Genomic DNA, 17,215 nt, shown 5'->3' on the forward strand with positions numbered 1-17,215 from the left:
AACTTCACAAGAAATAATTTATAAATTTTCTAGCAAATATTTGATTTTATTGCTTACATAATACAACATACACTCAAATTCATTAATTGAACTCATTTTAAAACTTAACTAAAGGTCGATTAAGAAAACTTTTATCAGTTCTGAGTAGTCCAGATATTTCAGAAAAATTTTAATTTGTCTAAAGATTGCAGAGGCAATCAAATCTATATTTTAATAAAAATTAGTTTTCTCCCTTAAGTTATGTTAGTTTGATATAAATAGGGAAAATAAAAGGCTTTAATTCGTAATTTGAGTTTAATAATTACAGAAGCAAGTTTAATTATCTATGTTTGGATTATTTCTCAGGTCTGTTAAAAAAGTTAAATTATTACGGTATGAAAAAAACAAGTTTGTGCTTTCAGTCAAAATAAAAAGCTCTTTAAAAAGACATTAATGTTTGAAATATGTACTTGCAACGTATACTTACCTGCAATGTACAACAAAAATCGCTGTTGGGATATTTTCTTCAAAACTAAGCTTTCAAAACACAAAGAATTTAGTTTTTTTTCCTTTCAAACTTTGGTGCTTTATTTCAAATAAGAGTTAGTTTTCTCATCAATAAATGCTTTTTTCGCATTATTTTGTTTGCATAGTTTGTATAAAATTCAATCGCGTTATCTCTTTGCTACATAAAAATTTTCCTTTGGTTTAAATCAAATGAAAAACGTTTTTTCTGAAAGTGCCGTCTTTACACTTTAAGATGTAAACTATGCGATTAATTAAACTTGATTTACGCTTTCTGATTAGTGTTTTCCAATTCGGAAGTTGTCATCTAAAAATGAATTCTTCCGTTCTGATTAAATTGAAAAATACTATTGTTTTTTTTCTTCATAAATTTACAAAGTTGATGCTTTATTTCAAACAAGAGCTAATTTTTATATCGTTACTTCGGTTTCATATCGTTATTTCGGTTGTACATTATTTTGGTTGAAAATTATTTGAATATTTAATTATATAATTCTTGTGTTATGACTCATTGCCTAATTAAAAATCCCCATTTTGATCATTTAAATAAAAGCAAATATTGTTTTCTGAAAAAAACTGTCTTTGTAGTTTAAGATGGACAATTATGTGCTTATGCTTATTATTTTTTACGTAACTTAATTTACAGGTTCTTATAAATTTCTTCTAGCTTGCTTTAGATTCTGAAATTAAGTCAAAAATGAAAGGAATTTCACTTTTATTTCATCAGATAAAACTGAGTTATCAGCAATCATGATAAGTTTTATTTGCATATTTGTAATAAATCCTAATAATCACATTCCAATTCCTTTCTGGCGAACAAACAGGTTTTGATCTTTTCTAGTAACTTTTATTTTTTTGAGATTCCTAGCCAATGCATTTATTTTTGTGGCTTCATTTCTTACTTAAAAACAAACATTAAGGGTGGCCATTATAGAAGACCCTAACGATTCGACTTGATGCTTTAAATAATCTCTGGCTTCAGAGATAAAATTTTTGAATATATGCCATTAAAAAGTGAGCATTAAGTCATCTCTGTGGCAACACTTGAATAAATAGTGGAAAACTTATGTCTGCATGTCTTGATGATAATTACAATCATAATGTATAAAAACGGTCATTTGAAGGACAATTTCAAGCATTGTAGATCATTGCATTGTTGATGCACCACATTTTTTCCCTATAATGTACAATGTATTCTATCATTAGCCTAGTTCAATTAAAGAGAGACTTATAAAATCTTAAAAACAAAACTTTCCTTTATTTGAAATACATAACAAAGCATCTAAAAAACTTAAAAAGGTAAATAATTAAAAGAATAATTTTAAAAAACATTCCTAGATTCAAACTACATAACGAAAAGGAAAACCGACTGCTTCTTTAGTCAGAAAAATTTAAATTACTTTTATGGAGCATCGCTTTACTCAATTTTCTAATTTTCTGCTGCTTTATTTTGAAATTTCGTTTTTGCTGATTGTTCTTTTTTTTAGTTCGAAATTGGTCATGGCATTAAAAATTCAGGTAAAGCAATGGAATTTTTTTCAGTGAGTTAAAACTTAAATGAGCTCAATACGAAATTGTTTCAATGATTCAGACACTGTCCGGTATCATAATCTCTTAAAAATCCCTTAGTCAAACTCTTTTTCATATACTGAGTTTAAAAATATGGAATTTCTACAGCTCAAAATAGGAACAATAATTTCACCTCAATGCATGGGGAGAAAAACATTCGCTAAATAGCATCCAACAGCCCAATCTAAAAACTTTCCAGCCAAAGTGTTTGGAGCTGTCTGTTGCTATGGAAACAAGAAAAACGTTTTTTGAAAGAGGTCCGGCTCTTGCTTACTTCCCTCACTGACTCTAGTCAAAACCTGCTTTACTTGAAATAGTTTAAACTCGTAACCATGATCATAGACTGTGCTCTAGCTGTAGCGAGGGAAGTTCTTTAGTTAGACAGACAGTAGAGATTCATATATGTACTAAAAAGCTTCGATTTTGTTTTAAGATACTTTCTTGCAGATATACAGGGTGTCCCAAAAGGTCGTTTACAAACTTGACATGCTGGTCTGTCATATCATGATGAACAAGATTTACATAGGAACTTGTGTCCGAAAATTAAAACTGCGACCGCTAGAGGGCGATAATTGCGCGAAAACGGGAGAGTGGGAAAAACTATCATTTCAGGCGTGGACGTTGAAGGAGAAGGATGAATGAGTTTAGTAACGCAGAAATGGCCGACATGCATTACGTATATGGCACCGCTGATGGAAATGGACGAGCCGCGGCATGGACGTACCTTGAGCGCTTCCCAAAACAGACGTCAGTCAAGTCATGTTTTGTTTGGACGATTGCACCGCAGATTATGTGAATCAGGTGCTTTCGTAGCACGTAGTCACATCGGTCGAGAACGTGCTACACGCACACCTGTCGTAGAGGAAACCGTGCTACAGGAGTATGCCATCAACCCGCAAAGAAGTCTCCGAGAAGGCGAACGTGTCTTGGGTGTAGCTCGTTCCACCATAATGCGCATACTGCACGATGACATGCAACACCCTTACCACTTCGAAAAAGTACAGGCATTGTGCGCTGACGATTATCCCAAACGCATTGCATTCTCACGCTGGTATTTGCAACAGCGGGTCGCACAGCCAGATTTTCCATCATGGATTTTGTTTTCTGATGAATCCTGCTTTACACGGGATGGTGTCGTGAACCTGCACAACAGGCACGTATGGGAGCATGAACATCAACAACGATTCAGCGTAAACGTTTGGGCTGGTATTATCGGTGACATGTTGATTGGCCCTTACCTTCTACCTGAAAGCCTCGACGGAAATACCTATCGCATTTTTTTTTAAGGAGTTTTGCCGGATCTGATGGGTGACGTTCCAGCAGCTACACGCCGAAACATCTGGTTTCAGCATGATGGAGCGCCTGCCCACTTTAGCTATGTTGTTCGAGAATACCTAGATAGGATTTATCCTAATCGCTGGATCGGTAGAGGCGGACCAGTCTCATGGCCGCCGCGATCCCCCGACCTGACTCCCCTGGATTTCTACCTGTGGGACACATGAAGTCCATAGTGTACGAGACACCTGTAACATCGGACATGGATTTTATCACCAGGATCGCGGAAGCGGCAGCACGTGTCCGTGACACTCCTGGCCAATTTGAACGGGTACGTGAATCCATGCGCCGACGCTGTGAAACGTGCATTGTGGCGAATGGAAGAAATTTTGAGCATTTGCTGTGATGTAATGATGTTTTATAATAAAAATCATATTAACACCGCTATCGATATCATTTTTTTTCTCCTCATCCAAACCTGCACTTATCGCCCTCTAGCGGTCTCAGTTTTGATTTTCGGACATAAGTTCCTATGAAAATCTTGTTCATGATATGAAAGACCAGCATGTTAAGTTTTTAAACGGCCTTTTGGGACACCCTGTATTTATTGTACACTAACAAATGGGAATTTGTTTAAAACATATAAATGTTTTGCCTCATTTTTAATGAATAATTATTATTTGAAGTTGTAAAGTGCATGTGGATCATCCATAGAAGGTTTTATAATAAAAAGTGGAGGAATGTAATCTGACCAATTTCTGGGTTGGGCTGTAGTTTGTCGGAAAAATATGCCATTAGGTTTAGTACGAAATCTTCCTTGCCACTCTTTAGGTCCTGCTCTCCATTGGTCATGCGGCTGTTTGTTTAGTGAGTTTGAATTCTTATATGGTAGTTTCATAAACGGTTTCCTGTGGTGTGCTTTCGATAGTTGCCATTGCGGTTTTGAAAGCGAATCTTGCCATTTCGGCTTGTACATTGGAGATTGCCACTGTGGCTTGGACTGTGGGTTTTTCCAAGGCATTTTTCCAAAGCTGGAAGATAGTCTATTAATTGAACTTTGCAAATCCAGATCTCCGCCTTGGTGGTTGTGGTTCGGTGCAATCCATACTGAAGTGGATGAATAATGCTGATAGTAGGGGAGAGTGGGGTCAATTGTAACATTTTTTACTTAACTATTTTTAACTGACAAAAATTCCAATATATTATTAGTATTAATTGACAGACGAGTAAAGTAGACTATCCTCTACTAGAAAAAAAAAAATAAATACCTTATTTTAAATGTTATTATATCAGTTATTAACAATTTTTGACAGTCGTGCACTTGTTACAATTGTCCCCACTTACGGGGTCAATTGTAACAGTTCATAAATTCAACTAAAACATAGTTAATTATACATATTATCATAGTTGTGATATATTTTTTTATTGATCAAAATAGTAATGATATTTTAGGAGTCAAAATAATGATGAGCAGAGACCTAAAGGGTTAAACTTTAAGGGGTTAAAAATTTTAATTTATGCAGTGAAAGGTGACAAATGAAATAATACACATGCAACATAATATAAATGATATAGGAAACTATTGGTGGTTCTTAAAGAGTTAAGTAATGGTTTGTAAACATAAAATTATTTATTTTCAGCTGTTACAATCATCCCTTTACTTATTGTTACAATTGTCCCCAAGACGCCATTTCAGCTTCATTTGTTAAAAACAATGCTAGTTAATTAACAAAACAAATCTTTTTTTTTTCAAAATGTTAATTAAGGTGTCCACTTACATATTCGGTTAATAATTTTTATTTGTTTAAACAAAATTACTTTGTTACAATATAATATTCTAATACCAAAAAAAGTACTTACGTAGCGTGAAAATATCTTTTGTGATGTAACTCTTTCAAAAGTACGTAAAAATGGTTGCCAGCAGGGGTGTACATGTAGATTTATTAAATACACCTTGTTCGCCACCTAGGAACCAAATCTAGAACCCGACACTCGAAATATTTGCTCTGTTACAATCGTACCCTGTTACAATTGACCCCACTCTCCCCTAATGTCCGTTCCAATTTTGATGCTGGCTGTAGACTGTGTTCAGAAAGCAGATCACAATACTGAGAATCATTCCCCCAACGTCTGAGCCAATGCATCTGCACAAGAAATTTTATAAGGTTAATCGGATGTTAATAATTTGTAAAAAAAAAAAAAAGAATAACCAGTATTAGGTGCGTACTACATATTCGGTGATAAATTCTTCCCGAAAAATTAAGTCGGAATAGCCCATTTAGACGTTGATTGACTACGGGAGAACCTCTTAGCAAATTCTGTTTCATCTCTGTCTTATTTTATAACCGTCGCTGAACTGCCGACCCAATTTTCGGGTTTACGACTACTAATGTGCAACTCCGTAGCCTTATAATTTTGAACCTAATCAAGAAGACAAGGACTGGATTAGGTATTGCGAGGAATTTGCCTTCATGGAAGACTTTTTGATGGAACTAACCCGCATTTGCGTTGCGCGTTACATGGAGTAGAAATCCACGAAAATCTCACACGTTTAGTCTGAAGACGAAGAGTCCGTGATCCGTCTACCATTATGGTTATTTTACGTCAGCATTGTGGTTGGTGCGAAACGGGTGCGGAACTCTTATGGACCAGCCGATTAAATTTTAAACTAGCAGAATTTCAACTATCAGCTGAAACAGAATTCGCCACAAAGTATTTATTTCGCAGTAAAGCGTCTTTTTAATGTAACTTTAACTCTGTGTATTTCTCTGACCCTAAATGTACTTAATTGGATATAATATGAAAACAAAAACACAACTATTTCCACTTCGAAAATTTTACTAGTAATAACATTTACCTTTTAATTTAATTAATAAACTGAATTTTAAATATGTTTATTAAATACATAAACTTAGATAAAGCAATAAAATCAATTATTTTAAAATGAACTAGACTAATACAATTCCAACCTGGCTATAGTCCATTCCACCTTAAGTTGGCACTGGAGAGAAAGGTAGGTAGACCGGATTACAGCCGTTGTCATGGAAACTGGGTTACTCTTTAAGTCAGTTGGGGGATGAGGTTGCAAAAGAGGGTGAGAAAGTGGCCAGTATTGGCGTTTAAGAAAGCAAAACGCCGACTTTTTTTTTTAAACCAAGAATCATACTAAAATTTTGAAGATACTAGTTGTAAGCTGATTTCTTAATTAGTACTTAAAAAGCAGATTTTCTTATTATGATTTTTAGACTAAACGAAGCTAATTTTAAACAACAGAAAAAAATATATATTTAAAAAGATTCTTTTTCGCTGAAATCTAAGTAAAAAAAAAAAAAAAAAAGAAATGCATAGATGAGCATAAATACTTTGTCTTAAATATTTATTTTTATATTCTTATTTTTTTGTAGATTAATGTACATTAATTTATCCCACATTGGTGTTTTGATGAAGAAGGAAAAATCAGCATAAGCAAGAAATTATTGATCATGAAAAAGATCATACTTATGTTTTATAATATTTACTGTTCTTTTTTTTCTTTCTTATTATGATTTTTTAACTGAACGAAACTAATTTTAAACAAAGAATATATATTTGAAAAGATTCTTTTTTGGTGAAATTTAAATAAAAAAAAAAGAAATGCATAGATGCGTATAAATACGTTGTTTTAAATGTTTATTTTTATTTGCGTATTTTTTGGAAATTAATGTACATTAATTTATCCTTCATTGGTGTTTTGTGGGGGAAGAAAAAGTCAACATAGGCAGGAAATCATTGATCATGAAAAATATCATACCTAAGTTTTTTTAATATTTACTGTTCTCTTTTTTTATAAATAAAAAATTCAAATTCTATTTTCAGAGAAGTTTCTTTTTTTTACTATAAATTTTTTTTTCTGCAATATATTTTTCTAAGAGACAAAAGAACTTACCGAAAAAAAATAATTCTCAAAAATGGTATGAATTTGGATTTTTAGTATTATCCACATGGAGGGCGTACTACTTGCACGCCCTCCCCCCATGTTTTCAGCTGCCTTATTCCACCCTCTTAGACTCAACAGGAACTCTTTGAATAACATGATAACCACCTATCCTGTTGGTTATCATGTTATTCATTTAATAATTTGACAGTTCCTTCTTCAAACTCTTTGGGGAGTCGCCCTGAATTGAATTCAATCCACAAATTCTCATCAGAAGAAATTCTATTTGGGTGGTTAGACGTATTTCTTCAAAAGAAAATACATATTTTAAAATATCAGAACCTTCCTTTACTTTTCAGGATCTTTTCGGGTGAAAGGAGGCTTAAGAGAAAAATCCGTATAATTAGTTATTTAAGTATAGTACAATTAGTTAGTCTCGAAATATTTTGTCAGATACTGAAATATCTTAACATTTTCTACGTAAGAAAAAGAATTTCTCAGTTTTTTTGGCTTTGTATTTTAAAAATAATAATTAAAATATTGATTGGTTTAAATTAACCTTTCGATGTTTAAAAAAAAATTAATGATTCAAATGTTGTGTCGTTTTTTGAAATTATTTCAATTCCTATACATTTTATTAGTTTATAACTAACGGATTTGTACACTTATATTATGGAATTTGTATTTCAGATAATATTTAAAAGTCCCTTTAATTAAACAAACTAAAAATCTTAAATTTCCGCATTTTTAAAGTTTCTATAAAAAGCGAATTGTACTTTAGAACTACACATGGCGCAAAAGACACAAAATTTGAATCTTTACAGAGATTGAATAAAGCGAAAACATTTTTTACTTTTGTCGTAAAAAAATAATAATAAAATCACGTATTGAATTAGCTACACAGCAAATATACACAACTGTCATCAGTTTAATAATATTCACCTGTCTATTTCGGTGGGTTTTTTTTTCATTCATTCTGAAGGAAAAAAAAATTTCAATTAAATATTGTACATATGAGGTTAATATTTAGAAAATTAAATAATCAAATATAAAAAGAAAGCGAAATAAGAACTGCACAAGAGATAGGACACTTAAGCAAAGGCAAGGAGAATGGAAAGAGCTGGCTGACCAGTGTATAAACATAGCTAACGCGCCAATTTCTTGGCCTTGAAAACAGATCCAGCGCCAAATCTCCTTCTTCTTTGTTGTTGTTGTTAATTTACGTCGAACTGGAGCTGCACAATGGGCTATTGGCGATGGTCTGGGAAGCATCCCGGAGGATGATCCGAAGGCATGCCATCACAATTTTGATCCTCTGCGGAGGGGATGGAACCCGTGCTTCGGTAGCCCGATGACCTGCGCGCGAAGTCGAGCACTTTACGGTAAAGCAGTTTAACGAGGACCAATACCGCATACCCTCGGTCCCTACGCAGACTGATCCAAGTGGTCACCCACCCGCACACTGACCGTAGCAGTGATGCTTGACTTCGGTGATCTGCTGGGAACCGTGTCTTAACGATCAGTCCACTGCAGGACCCTTCTTCTTTGTGCATTCGCTTTACTATGAAGGTGCTTATAAGTAAAATACATTTAAACGTGAAAAACTTCTAATGCATGTTTCAAGATAAACTTTTATTATTATACAACATTTATTTATATTTGTACGCGCATTTAAACTGCAATTAATTCCAAAATAGTGAAGAACTACTTTTCAAAGGCGGAATATTACATTTCTTACCCTTCCCTGCAGTGCCAACTTAAGGTGGAATGGACTATAACTACGGAGCCATTGGCCACGGGTTCGAATCCTGCTCAGGGCATGGATGTTTCTTTCTCTCTCTGTGTTCAATGTCCTTTCCTCTTTGTGTGAATGTGACCGGCCCTATATACAGGTTTGTGGTTGTGTGACGTGGGTGACGCTGCTCCATCACCGTGGCTTCGCCACATGTGCCCTCTGGGGAACGAGAAGAGAGTAGCAGTTCGGGCATTTCTGTGGCCAATGGGACAAACCCCACGTGGTGGCCATTAAAAAAAAATAATGAAAATCTTAAAAATTTGTAAGTAATGGCTGTAGTAAAATAAACCACATAATAAGTGGTAAGGTAAACCTAAAAAATAGTTTTTTTTGGTTGTCTTAACATGACAGTTAAGGTTATTATATAACTCAGTCGGTAACTTTGTCATTTAAAATTTTTTTTGTCAATTAAAGCTTGAACCTTGACATGTTTTAACTGAAAACCTGGCATCACTACTCTTAACATGTGGAGTGACTGCGCGGGAGCATGCGTGATTATGTAAACTTGAGCGTGGCCATCTTACATTTCTAAAACTGTGACTCACGTGAATTTAGTGTAAAATTTATTTGCAATAATTGTAAATATTTTAAAATTTCCTCATCATGGATGCTAATAAACTCACCGAAATATTACGTGCTACGATTGATCCTAATCAAAGAGAAGCCGCTGAGAAACAGCTAGAGCAGGTATCGGAAATTTGCCGGTATTTGTTTTCTAAACAAAACCCTCCTTTTATTTCAATTACAATTTATTGTTTATTTTGTTGTATGTATTGTAATTGATCTCTTATTATACTCCAAGTTTTATTTGAATCATTAATCTTTAGTTTTTATATTAAAAAAATATGTCATATCCACGCCACCACGAACTTCAAAGAAAGGAAACTTTTTAAATTAGTCAACAATGAAAAGAAAAACGTTTCTAGAAATAGATAAGTTTGTTATTTTTGTGAATTTTATTTCTTTTTAACGAATGTAGGCGATTTTTAAATTAACATATAAATTCATATTAAGTTATATCTATTGAACAGGCAAAATCACAATAGAATAACGCAAAATAATTGCCAGGTCTTAGCAAATTTCTGGCTGTGGCCCGCAAGAAAATAAAATAATCACAGAGGACATACTCGAAGGGTATAACTCTTTGACACCCGCTGACAAGCCGCTAGAGGCTTTTTTCTTTTTAAATTTGCGAGTTTAAAATCCTTTTGGCGCTTTTCTTGGTTGTAGTTGGCGCAACAGATCTTGATACGAAAATATCGCTTAGATATCTATAATTTCTCCAGTTTTATGAATCTTCTACCTTTAACATCTAAGATCTTGGTCTAATCTAGGATTTATATCTTGATGTTTATTTTTATGGATCATTAAGAGATATTTACATTTTGATACTTGCTTGAGCCAACAACCACCTCTAAGGCTCTGAATGGAATTTTGTACTTTCAAAAATTATGTTGAATTTTGTTAATTTATATATGAAGAATTTTCAGCAACCAGAAGAAAAAATTCTTATCCTAATTATGAAATTTTTTTTTAAAGTGTCTAAAAAATGTAATTGAGTACAGGGGTCTGTTTAGAAGAAATTTGGGTCCGTTAACGGACTCTTCGCAAAATATGTTTTCATAAAAACGGACCCTTCACAAAATATTTTAACTTAAAAACGGACCCTTCACAAAATGATTTTTCTTTTCGGACCCTTCACAAATTCAAATCGGACCCTTCACAAATTTGTTTATCTTCATTATTATTTTGTTAATCGAATAAGCCCTTTCCAGGGCAGAAAACAAGAAAGATGGATGTAAACGAATTAAGTTTTGTCTTCGGCAGACGATTCTTCCATTATTCGTCCAAAATGAATATTTTGCATTCAGCAGTATAGGCTAAATACCAAATATTTGTATGTTGCATCTCTAATTTAGAAACAGCAATTGTTGTTTATTTTTTTAAATTTAATTTTTTTAATTATAATTTTACAGTGTTGAGCATAATCTTGTATGTTCTTTACGATTTAAAAACTCCTTGAAAAAGGTTTTTTTTTGCAATAAAGGACCCTATTTGCACAAATTCATAAAAGCGAACCCTGATTGAAAGAATGTGAGTAATTTTTTCACGAAAAATGGACCTTTCACAAAATGTCTGGACAGATCCCTGGAGTACTAAAAAGGGGCTAATTTTTTGTTGAAAAATTTGGCTACGCACCTTTTAAATGAAAATATGTTTCCTTGTATATGTTTCCATTAAAACTGCTATTTTTAGCGAAATATATGCTGATGTGTATAAAGCATATTTATGTATCAGAATACCTTTTTTTAAAATGAATTTTGGTTTTTTTTTAATACAATGTTATTACAACATTGGAATGAGAGTTATTATTCTTATTTGAATGTAACTTTAAATGCGTTAAATTTAAGACAATTCCGCTGTAACTTCACGCCATCGGTTGATAATTATTTCGTCATTTTCCTCTAGGTATAGGATTCTCTTGTTTTTTAAAACGTTATTACAATACACATGATTTTAATTGAGTCTTGATGTGTTTGATTCATGATGCTGTTGTAAAATAATGTTGTTTGTCCAAGAATCTTCCATGGAACAATTTTATGAAGAAAGTGAAATTCCCTGAAGGGGCTATTTTTATAAACTAGAATTTTTGTGAATGGGCTGTTTTTTTAATATGTGTATGTTGTGGAGAGGCCTCAATTTCTACCTGGATCAATAACTGGTATCTGTCCCCAAAATTTATTTTTCAGTATAAATAGATAAAATGTATGCACTTATTAGTGTTTTAAGAAGCGTTATTCATATTGCATTTGCAGATAACGGAAAATAGTTAAGTAATTCACTCTTCATTTATTTTACTATATTTTTTTACTGTCTTGTTTTCTTTTTTTATTATGTATATATCTCTGATTTATTTTATATTAAAGAGTAAAATAAATAGTGCTTTTTTATAAAATAATCGGGCATCCAATGGTACTTGAAAAACCTTGAGTTATATTGAAAGTAATCAGGGTCCGGAAAAAAGTTTTTGATTTTCTCAAAGTAATTTTCAAAATAAAATTAAAAATTTTTCTTACATATAAGTACAAAAAAAAAAAAAAAACGAGAAACTTCAAGCAAAATTATAGAAATTTTGATCACTCGCCCTTTCGATGTTTTCTTTACTGAAGGATAGTTCAAGGTCAGCTAGGTGGGAATCTCAACGTCTGATCTACATTTAGAAGAATTCCCTTATCCTTATTTATTCCTCTTTTGTATTACCATTCGAAAAACCATTTAATAGTGTGAATAATTTTGACATTTTTTCTATTTGTTATATAATACAGATCAAGAGTATCTAATGTAAGTATTGTGCATGATTTAATATCTAATAAAATGTCTCCCATGTCAAAAAAGAATATTGTCCAGCTTTTTTACATTTTATTGATACGCTGCAAGAATTTTGTTTCGTGTACATGTAATTTCTTTTTCCAGACATTTCAAAGAAAGAAAATTTCCTATTATAAATTACAAGTAGTGTTATATATTTTTTACACAATATAGTATGCAAATATTAATTTTTTGTGGTTCATTGTATATTTTGATCATTGTATATACTGACAATGTGTCAGTTCATATTACGGTATTAGACTGGAATTTTTTAGAAATGTATCTGGATGATTCAGGGAATTTTGTTCTTCTACTTGAGTAGCAACTCTGCAAAAAAGGCCGAAAAAATGATTAGCTTCCGAAAAATTATCACCAAGCGACGTGACATTATCAAAGAAGTTATAGCTCAAGTTCGGAATGTGCATGTCGTAATAATGTTTTAAACATATCAGAATTTTTAAAACAAATGAGAAAACTATTGAAATAAACTTCCAGAAAACCACGTGGATTTACAAAATCGGTGCAGATATACCTCTTATTTTCTTTGATATATCTGAACTGCGATTATCCGTAGTAGTGTATCACACAATCATTTTATGCATAACATTACAGTGAATAGGAAAACACATTTGATTGAAATGCTAATATGAGTGTGTAGTAGAGTTTATTGTTATGATACAGTCAAACCTCATTAACGCGAAATCACTTTACATGAAACACATGTTTGGTCCTGTGGGTCAGAAAATAATTTATTATTGTAGTTAACATGTTTCACATGAAATTTTCCAGCAGATTATCGCTTAACATGAAAGAAAACTGGACACAACTTAGATAAGAAGTGCCAATTGTTCATTTTTAGGAATGTTATTTCCATTATCCACAATTGTTGGAACTAGCAGATGGGCAAATTAAAATAGTTAAATAAAGTTATTAAAAAAAATTTTAAGCTTATTTTAATTGGTTTGGTACATAATATTATTTAGATACTTAAGCGTAGTACATAATATGTATTAATAGTATGCAATAAATTGGTCTCATAATGTATCGGATAAGATGAAATCTGGTTAACATAAATAATTATAATAGTCTCGTCAATTTCTTGTTAACGAGGTTCAACTGTACTGGATCATTTCTCTTTGATATTTATTAAGATTAAGGAATTAGTAAGGATAAAATGTTTTTTTTTTTTAGGTACACAAAATCATTGGATTTGCACCTTCTCTGCTACAAGTGGTCATGATGAATTCAGTAGAGATGCCGGTTAGACAAGCTGGAGTCATCTATTTAAAAAACATGGTTGCTCAGTTTTGGCAGGATAAGGAAGGAGAGCCTCTGCTTTTTACTATTCATGAGCAAGACAGAGCTATGATAAGAGATTCAATTGTAGATGCCCTTGTTTATGCAGCTGATTTAATTAGGTAATATTTCCTTAAATAGTATCAATGATAAAAAAAATTTTTAAATTTCTACTTTATCTAAAAATCGAGTTATTAAAAAATAAATGGTTACTATTTTTACAAAACCTTATTAAAAAGATGCTAATTTCAGAAGAAAAAAAAACTGAGTCTGTTATTTTAACAAAAATATTTTAGAGAAAAAAAAATTTAAAAACATTTTTGCGAAACAGAAAGTCAAAGAAAAAATCTATTTTATAATTCGTGTAAAAAAAATAACGTCATTTTCTGGTGAAATCAAACGTGCCAGGTAAAGTGATAACTGAAGTTAAAGATTCTCTGTCATATTAACATTATATTTAAAATATTACATTTGATTTACTTTTTTAGATTTGAGAATTCATTCAAAATAGTGCTCTTCTTTCTCTTGACGTGTAATTTTCACAATATTTGGTTTTTAAATTTTGCGAATATGAATCGTGATGTGTGATTTTTAAATCTTCATTTACAAGTTTCATACTATAAGAGTTGAAACCCTTCAGATATTTAAAGTAATACAAATTAATGCCGTTGTTTTGCATCTAGCGGTTCAACAGTAGAATGGCTTATTACAGTATAGGGCTTTAGCTGTTAGCCCTCTGGTGGGGAGATTTTAAAATTAAACTATTTTTTACTGTTGCATTTTTTAACGCCTGTGAATATGGTTCACACCCGTGAATATGGTTCATTTTTAAATCTTACTAATACTGAACTTAATGTGTAATTTTTTATAATCTCGTCAGTTTGTATTTTGTGTGATTTTTAAATCATGTGAATATGAATCACCATGTATGATTTTTTAAATGCGGGAATATGAATAAGAAGTGTTATTAAACTTAACTTGCATGTAAAATTCATTACAAAACATGCACATGTATTTTGAATTATTTTCCTTCATAAGAGCATGCATTTAATGAAAATATTTAGATGCCGTATTTTCATTCTTTCTCTGGGAAGATGTCAATTTTTGTAGGATATTTAAAATTTTTGTGAAAGTATTGTTTTTAATGCAACGATTTCTGTGAAGATAATGTTTTCGTCCGGTTGATTTTTCTTGTAGTACCGATAAATGATAGTAAAATTCACATGCATTAGGCCCTGATAAAGTAAATCTAACAAGAAAATCACAAAATCTTCTGAGAGCAACAGAATACAATTCAATTTAGAGCACTAAATTCCTAAACTTGTGTTCTAATAGTGATGAGAATTTTGAAATTTTCAATTTATGGACTATTAAATCATATTTGTTTTAACAATGTAAATGACTAAGTCAGATTATTATTTAACATTAGAGTTTTATTTGATTTTACTTTTTTTGTTACTAATGTACTTCATACTTTCATATTCCTTAACAGAATAAAAATTGATCTTTCTTTAAAACTGCACAAAATATCTGAACAGGATCAAGGTCTGTGAATGATAGTTTACTAAAAGAAAATGTTACTAAATTTAAATTTACAGATATAGGAAATGTAGAAAATTTTTTTTTCTTTCTTTTCTTTTCTTTTTTTTGTTCAAAACAACAAAATATTAGTTCAGAACACTTGTAAGGATATCTCAGATTTGATTGGATAAGCCAAATCAATTGATTATACATTCAGTTTTCTACTTATTGTTAATTCAAAAATGCTATGTCATTTGAAAATGTTTCGTTTATTATAATTTTGATTAAAATTATATGTGTAAATTTTAGGGTTCAGTTGGCTGTGTGTGTTAGCAACATTGTGAAACATGATTTCCCTGGAAAATGGACTGGAATTGTAGATAAGATCTCAGTCTATTTACAAATGAATGATAGTAATGTCTGTATGGGAGCATTGCTGTGTTTATATCAACTAGTCAAGAATTTTGAGTATGTTCTTTCTTTGTTTTTGTATATTACATTTTCGGACAATAGTATATGTTAAGAAACAGATGTAAGGGATTCAAGATTTCTCCTCCTTATAAACAATAGACACATTTTATTGTGATTAAATTTAGCCGATTTAAAGATTCATTTTAGGAAATTCATTACAATACTATTTGTAAAACATTTAATTGAAAAATAAATATTTTTATGGCACATGGTGACTGCTAATCTTTGCCCTATATAAGTTATTGAAACTTAATTTTTTTTAAAAAATTTTTTAAGATTAAGTTATTTTTCTTTTAAAAACAAAGCCTGATTTTTTTTAAAAACTGTTAATTTTTTGTTTGTACTAGTTTAAACCAATGTGGTTAAAACCAGCCAACCCTGTTGTAAACCAAAATATGAGGAGACTGCCCATCATTTGCATATTCCCCCTAGATCTAAAATATTTATTCTGGTTATTTTTTAGGTTAATACAATATGAAGCTACTTATCCGGTATTTCAGGAACTGAAGTATGACAAAATCTGGCAATTTTTAAAATCTCAACTTTAAAGAAATCAATTTTTTTTAGGGAATAGAAATACAAGCTTTAAAAATATTACAAACTCAGACTTTTCTACTTTTTTAATCCCAAACTTTGCCAAAAAAAAGATTTATATTGTTAAAAATTCAAATTCCCAAGCATAACCACATGTTCCACGATTCAATAGTGTGAGCTTATGTTGAAAAGTAAAAGCATGCATGTCCTTATACCCTAAACATTTCATTAATCTATCCTTCTTTGTCAGCAAATGCCTTTTCTGAAATTTAGTTTTCTCTGACATCATGCAAATATTTGCCAAAAACAAACCACAAGGAAAGTTCATCACTGCCAAGTAGACTGAAAAATTCTCACCTAATTTCAGTCAGAATGATTACTAAAAAAATATTTCTTTTAATAGATATACTGTAAGGGGGCGAAAACATGCACATGAGTCCAAGGTCAAATTATATTGCGTTGGTACTTTTTCAAAGTCACATAAAAAGTGGTGATCGTGTTTCAATAAAAGGAAGTCTACGGTTACCCTCAAATATCTATTTAAAGAGTTAACTTTTGCCGTACCTGACATCACTTTACTCAACTGACCAAAGTAGTTCTTTATTCTTTCCTGTATGAAGATGCAACATAATCATTCTTAGAGAGATTTAGTAATATTTTGCACAATTTGTAATCAGTAATCCATTGCACAATTTAAACGTGATTAGATGGAAGAACATCCACTAAATTACTTTGGCAACAATACAAAATCGTAAGCTCCACAATTTATATATTAAAATAGAAGGATGCACTGCTGAAATTCTGCAGTAACCAGTGATTTTGCAAAATTAATGAGTAAATGAAAAACATTAAATCAGCTTCATTCATTCGAAAATGCTCGGAATTTTTCAACAACATGAAAGATTTCCATAAACAATTCATTATAAAAGGTGCCCTTTGCAAGATTGCTGACATATAGAATGAAGTTG

At 31.6% G+C, this 17,215-nt stretch overlaps 1 protein-coding gene across 2 annotated transcripts in view; it reads left to right on the plus strand.

Annotated features, from left to right (window-relative positions):
* Positions 1-9,462: 9,462 nt before the first annotated feature.
* Positions 9,463-17,215, plus strand: part of msk (importin-7 msk) — a 44,730-nt gene continuing 36,977 nt past the window's right edge. Inside the window, exons 1-3 of one of the 2 annotated variants that reach the window (XM_043043235.3) lie at positions 9,463-9,743; positions 13,617-13,843; positions 15,552-15,710. In XM_043043235.3, the coding sequence (XP_042899169.1) occupies positions 9,660-9,743; positions 13,617-13,843; positions 15,552-15,710 (470 nt within the window). In that variant the 5' untranslated portion in view covers positions 9,463-9,659. Of the gene's footprint in view, positions 9,993-13,616; positions 13,844-15,551; positions 15,711-17,215 lie in introns of both variants that reach the window. The other variant, XM_071178235.2, reaches the window with a different exon arrangement.

Source organism: Parasteatoda tepidariorum, chromosome 6 (assembly GCF_982258835.1).
Source record: "Parasteatoda tepidariorum strain Cologne lab strain chromosome 6, Ptep-v5.0, whole genome shotgun sequence".
NCBI lineage: Eukaryota > Metazoa > Arthropoda > Arachnida > Araneae > Theridiidae > Parasteatoda > Parasteatoda tepidariorum.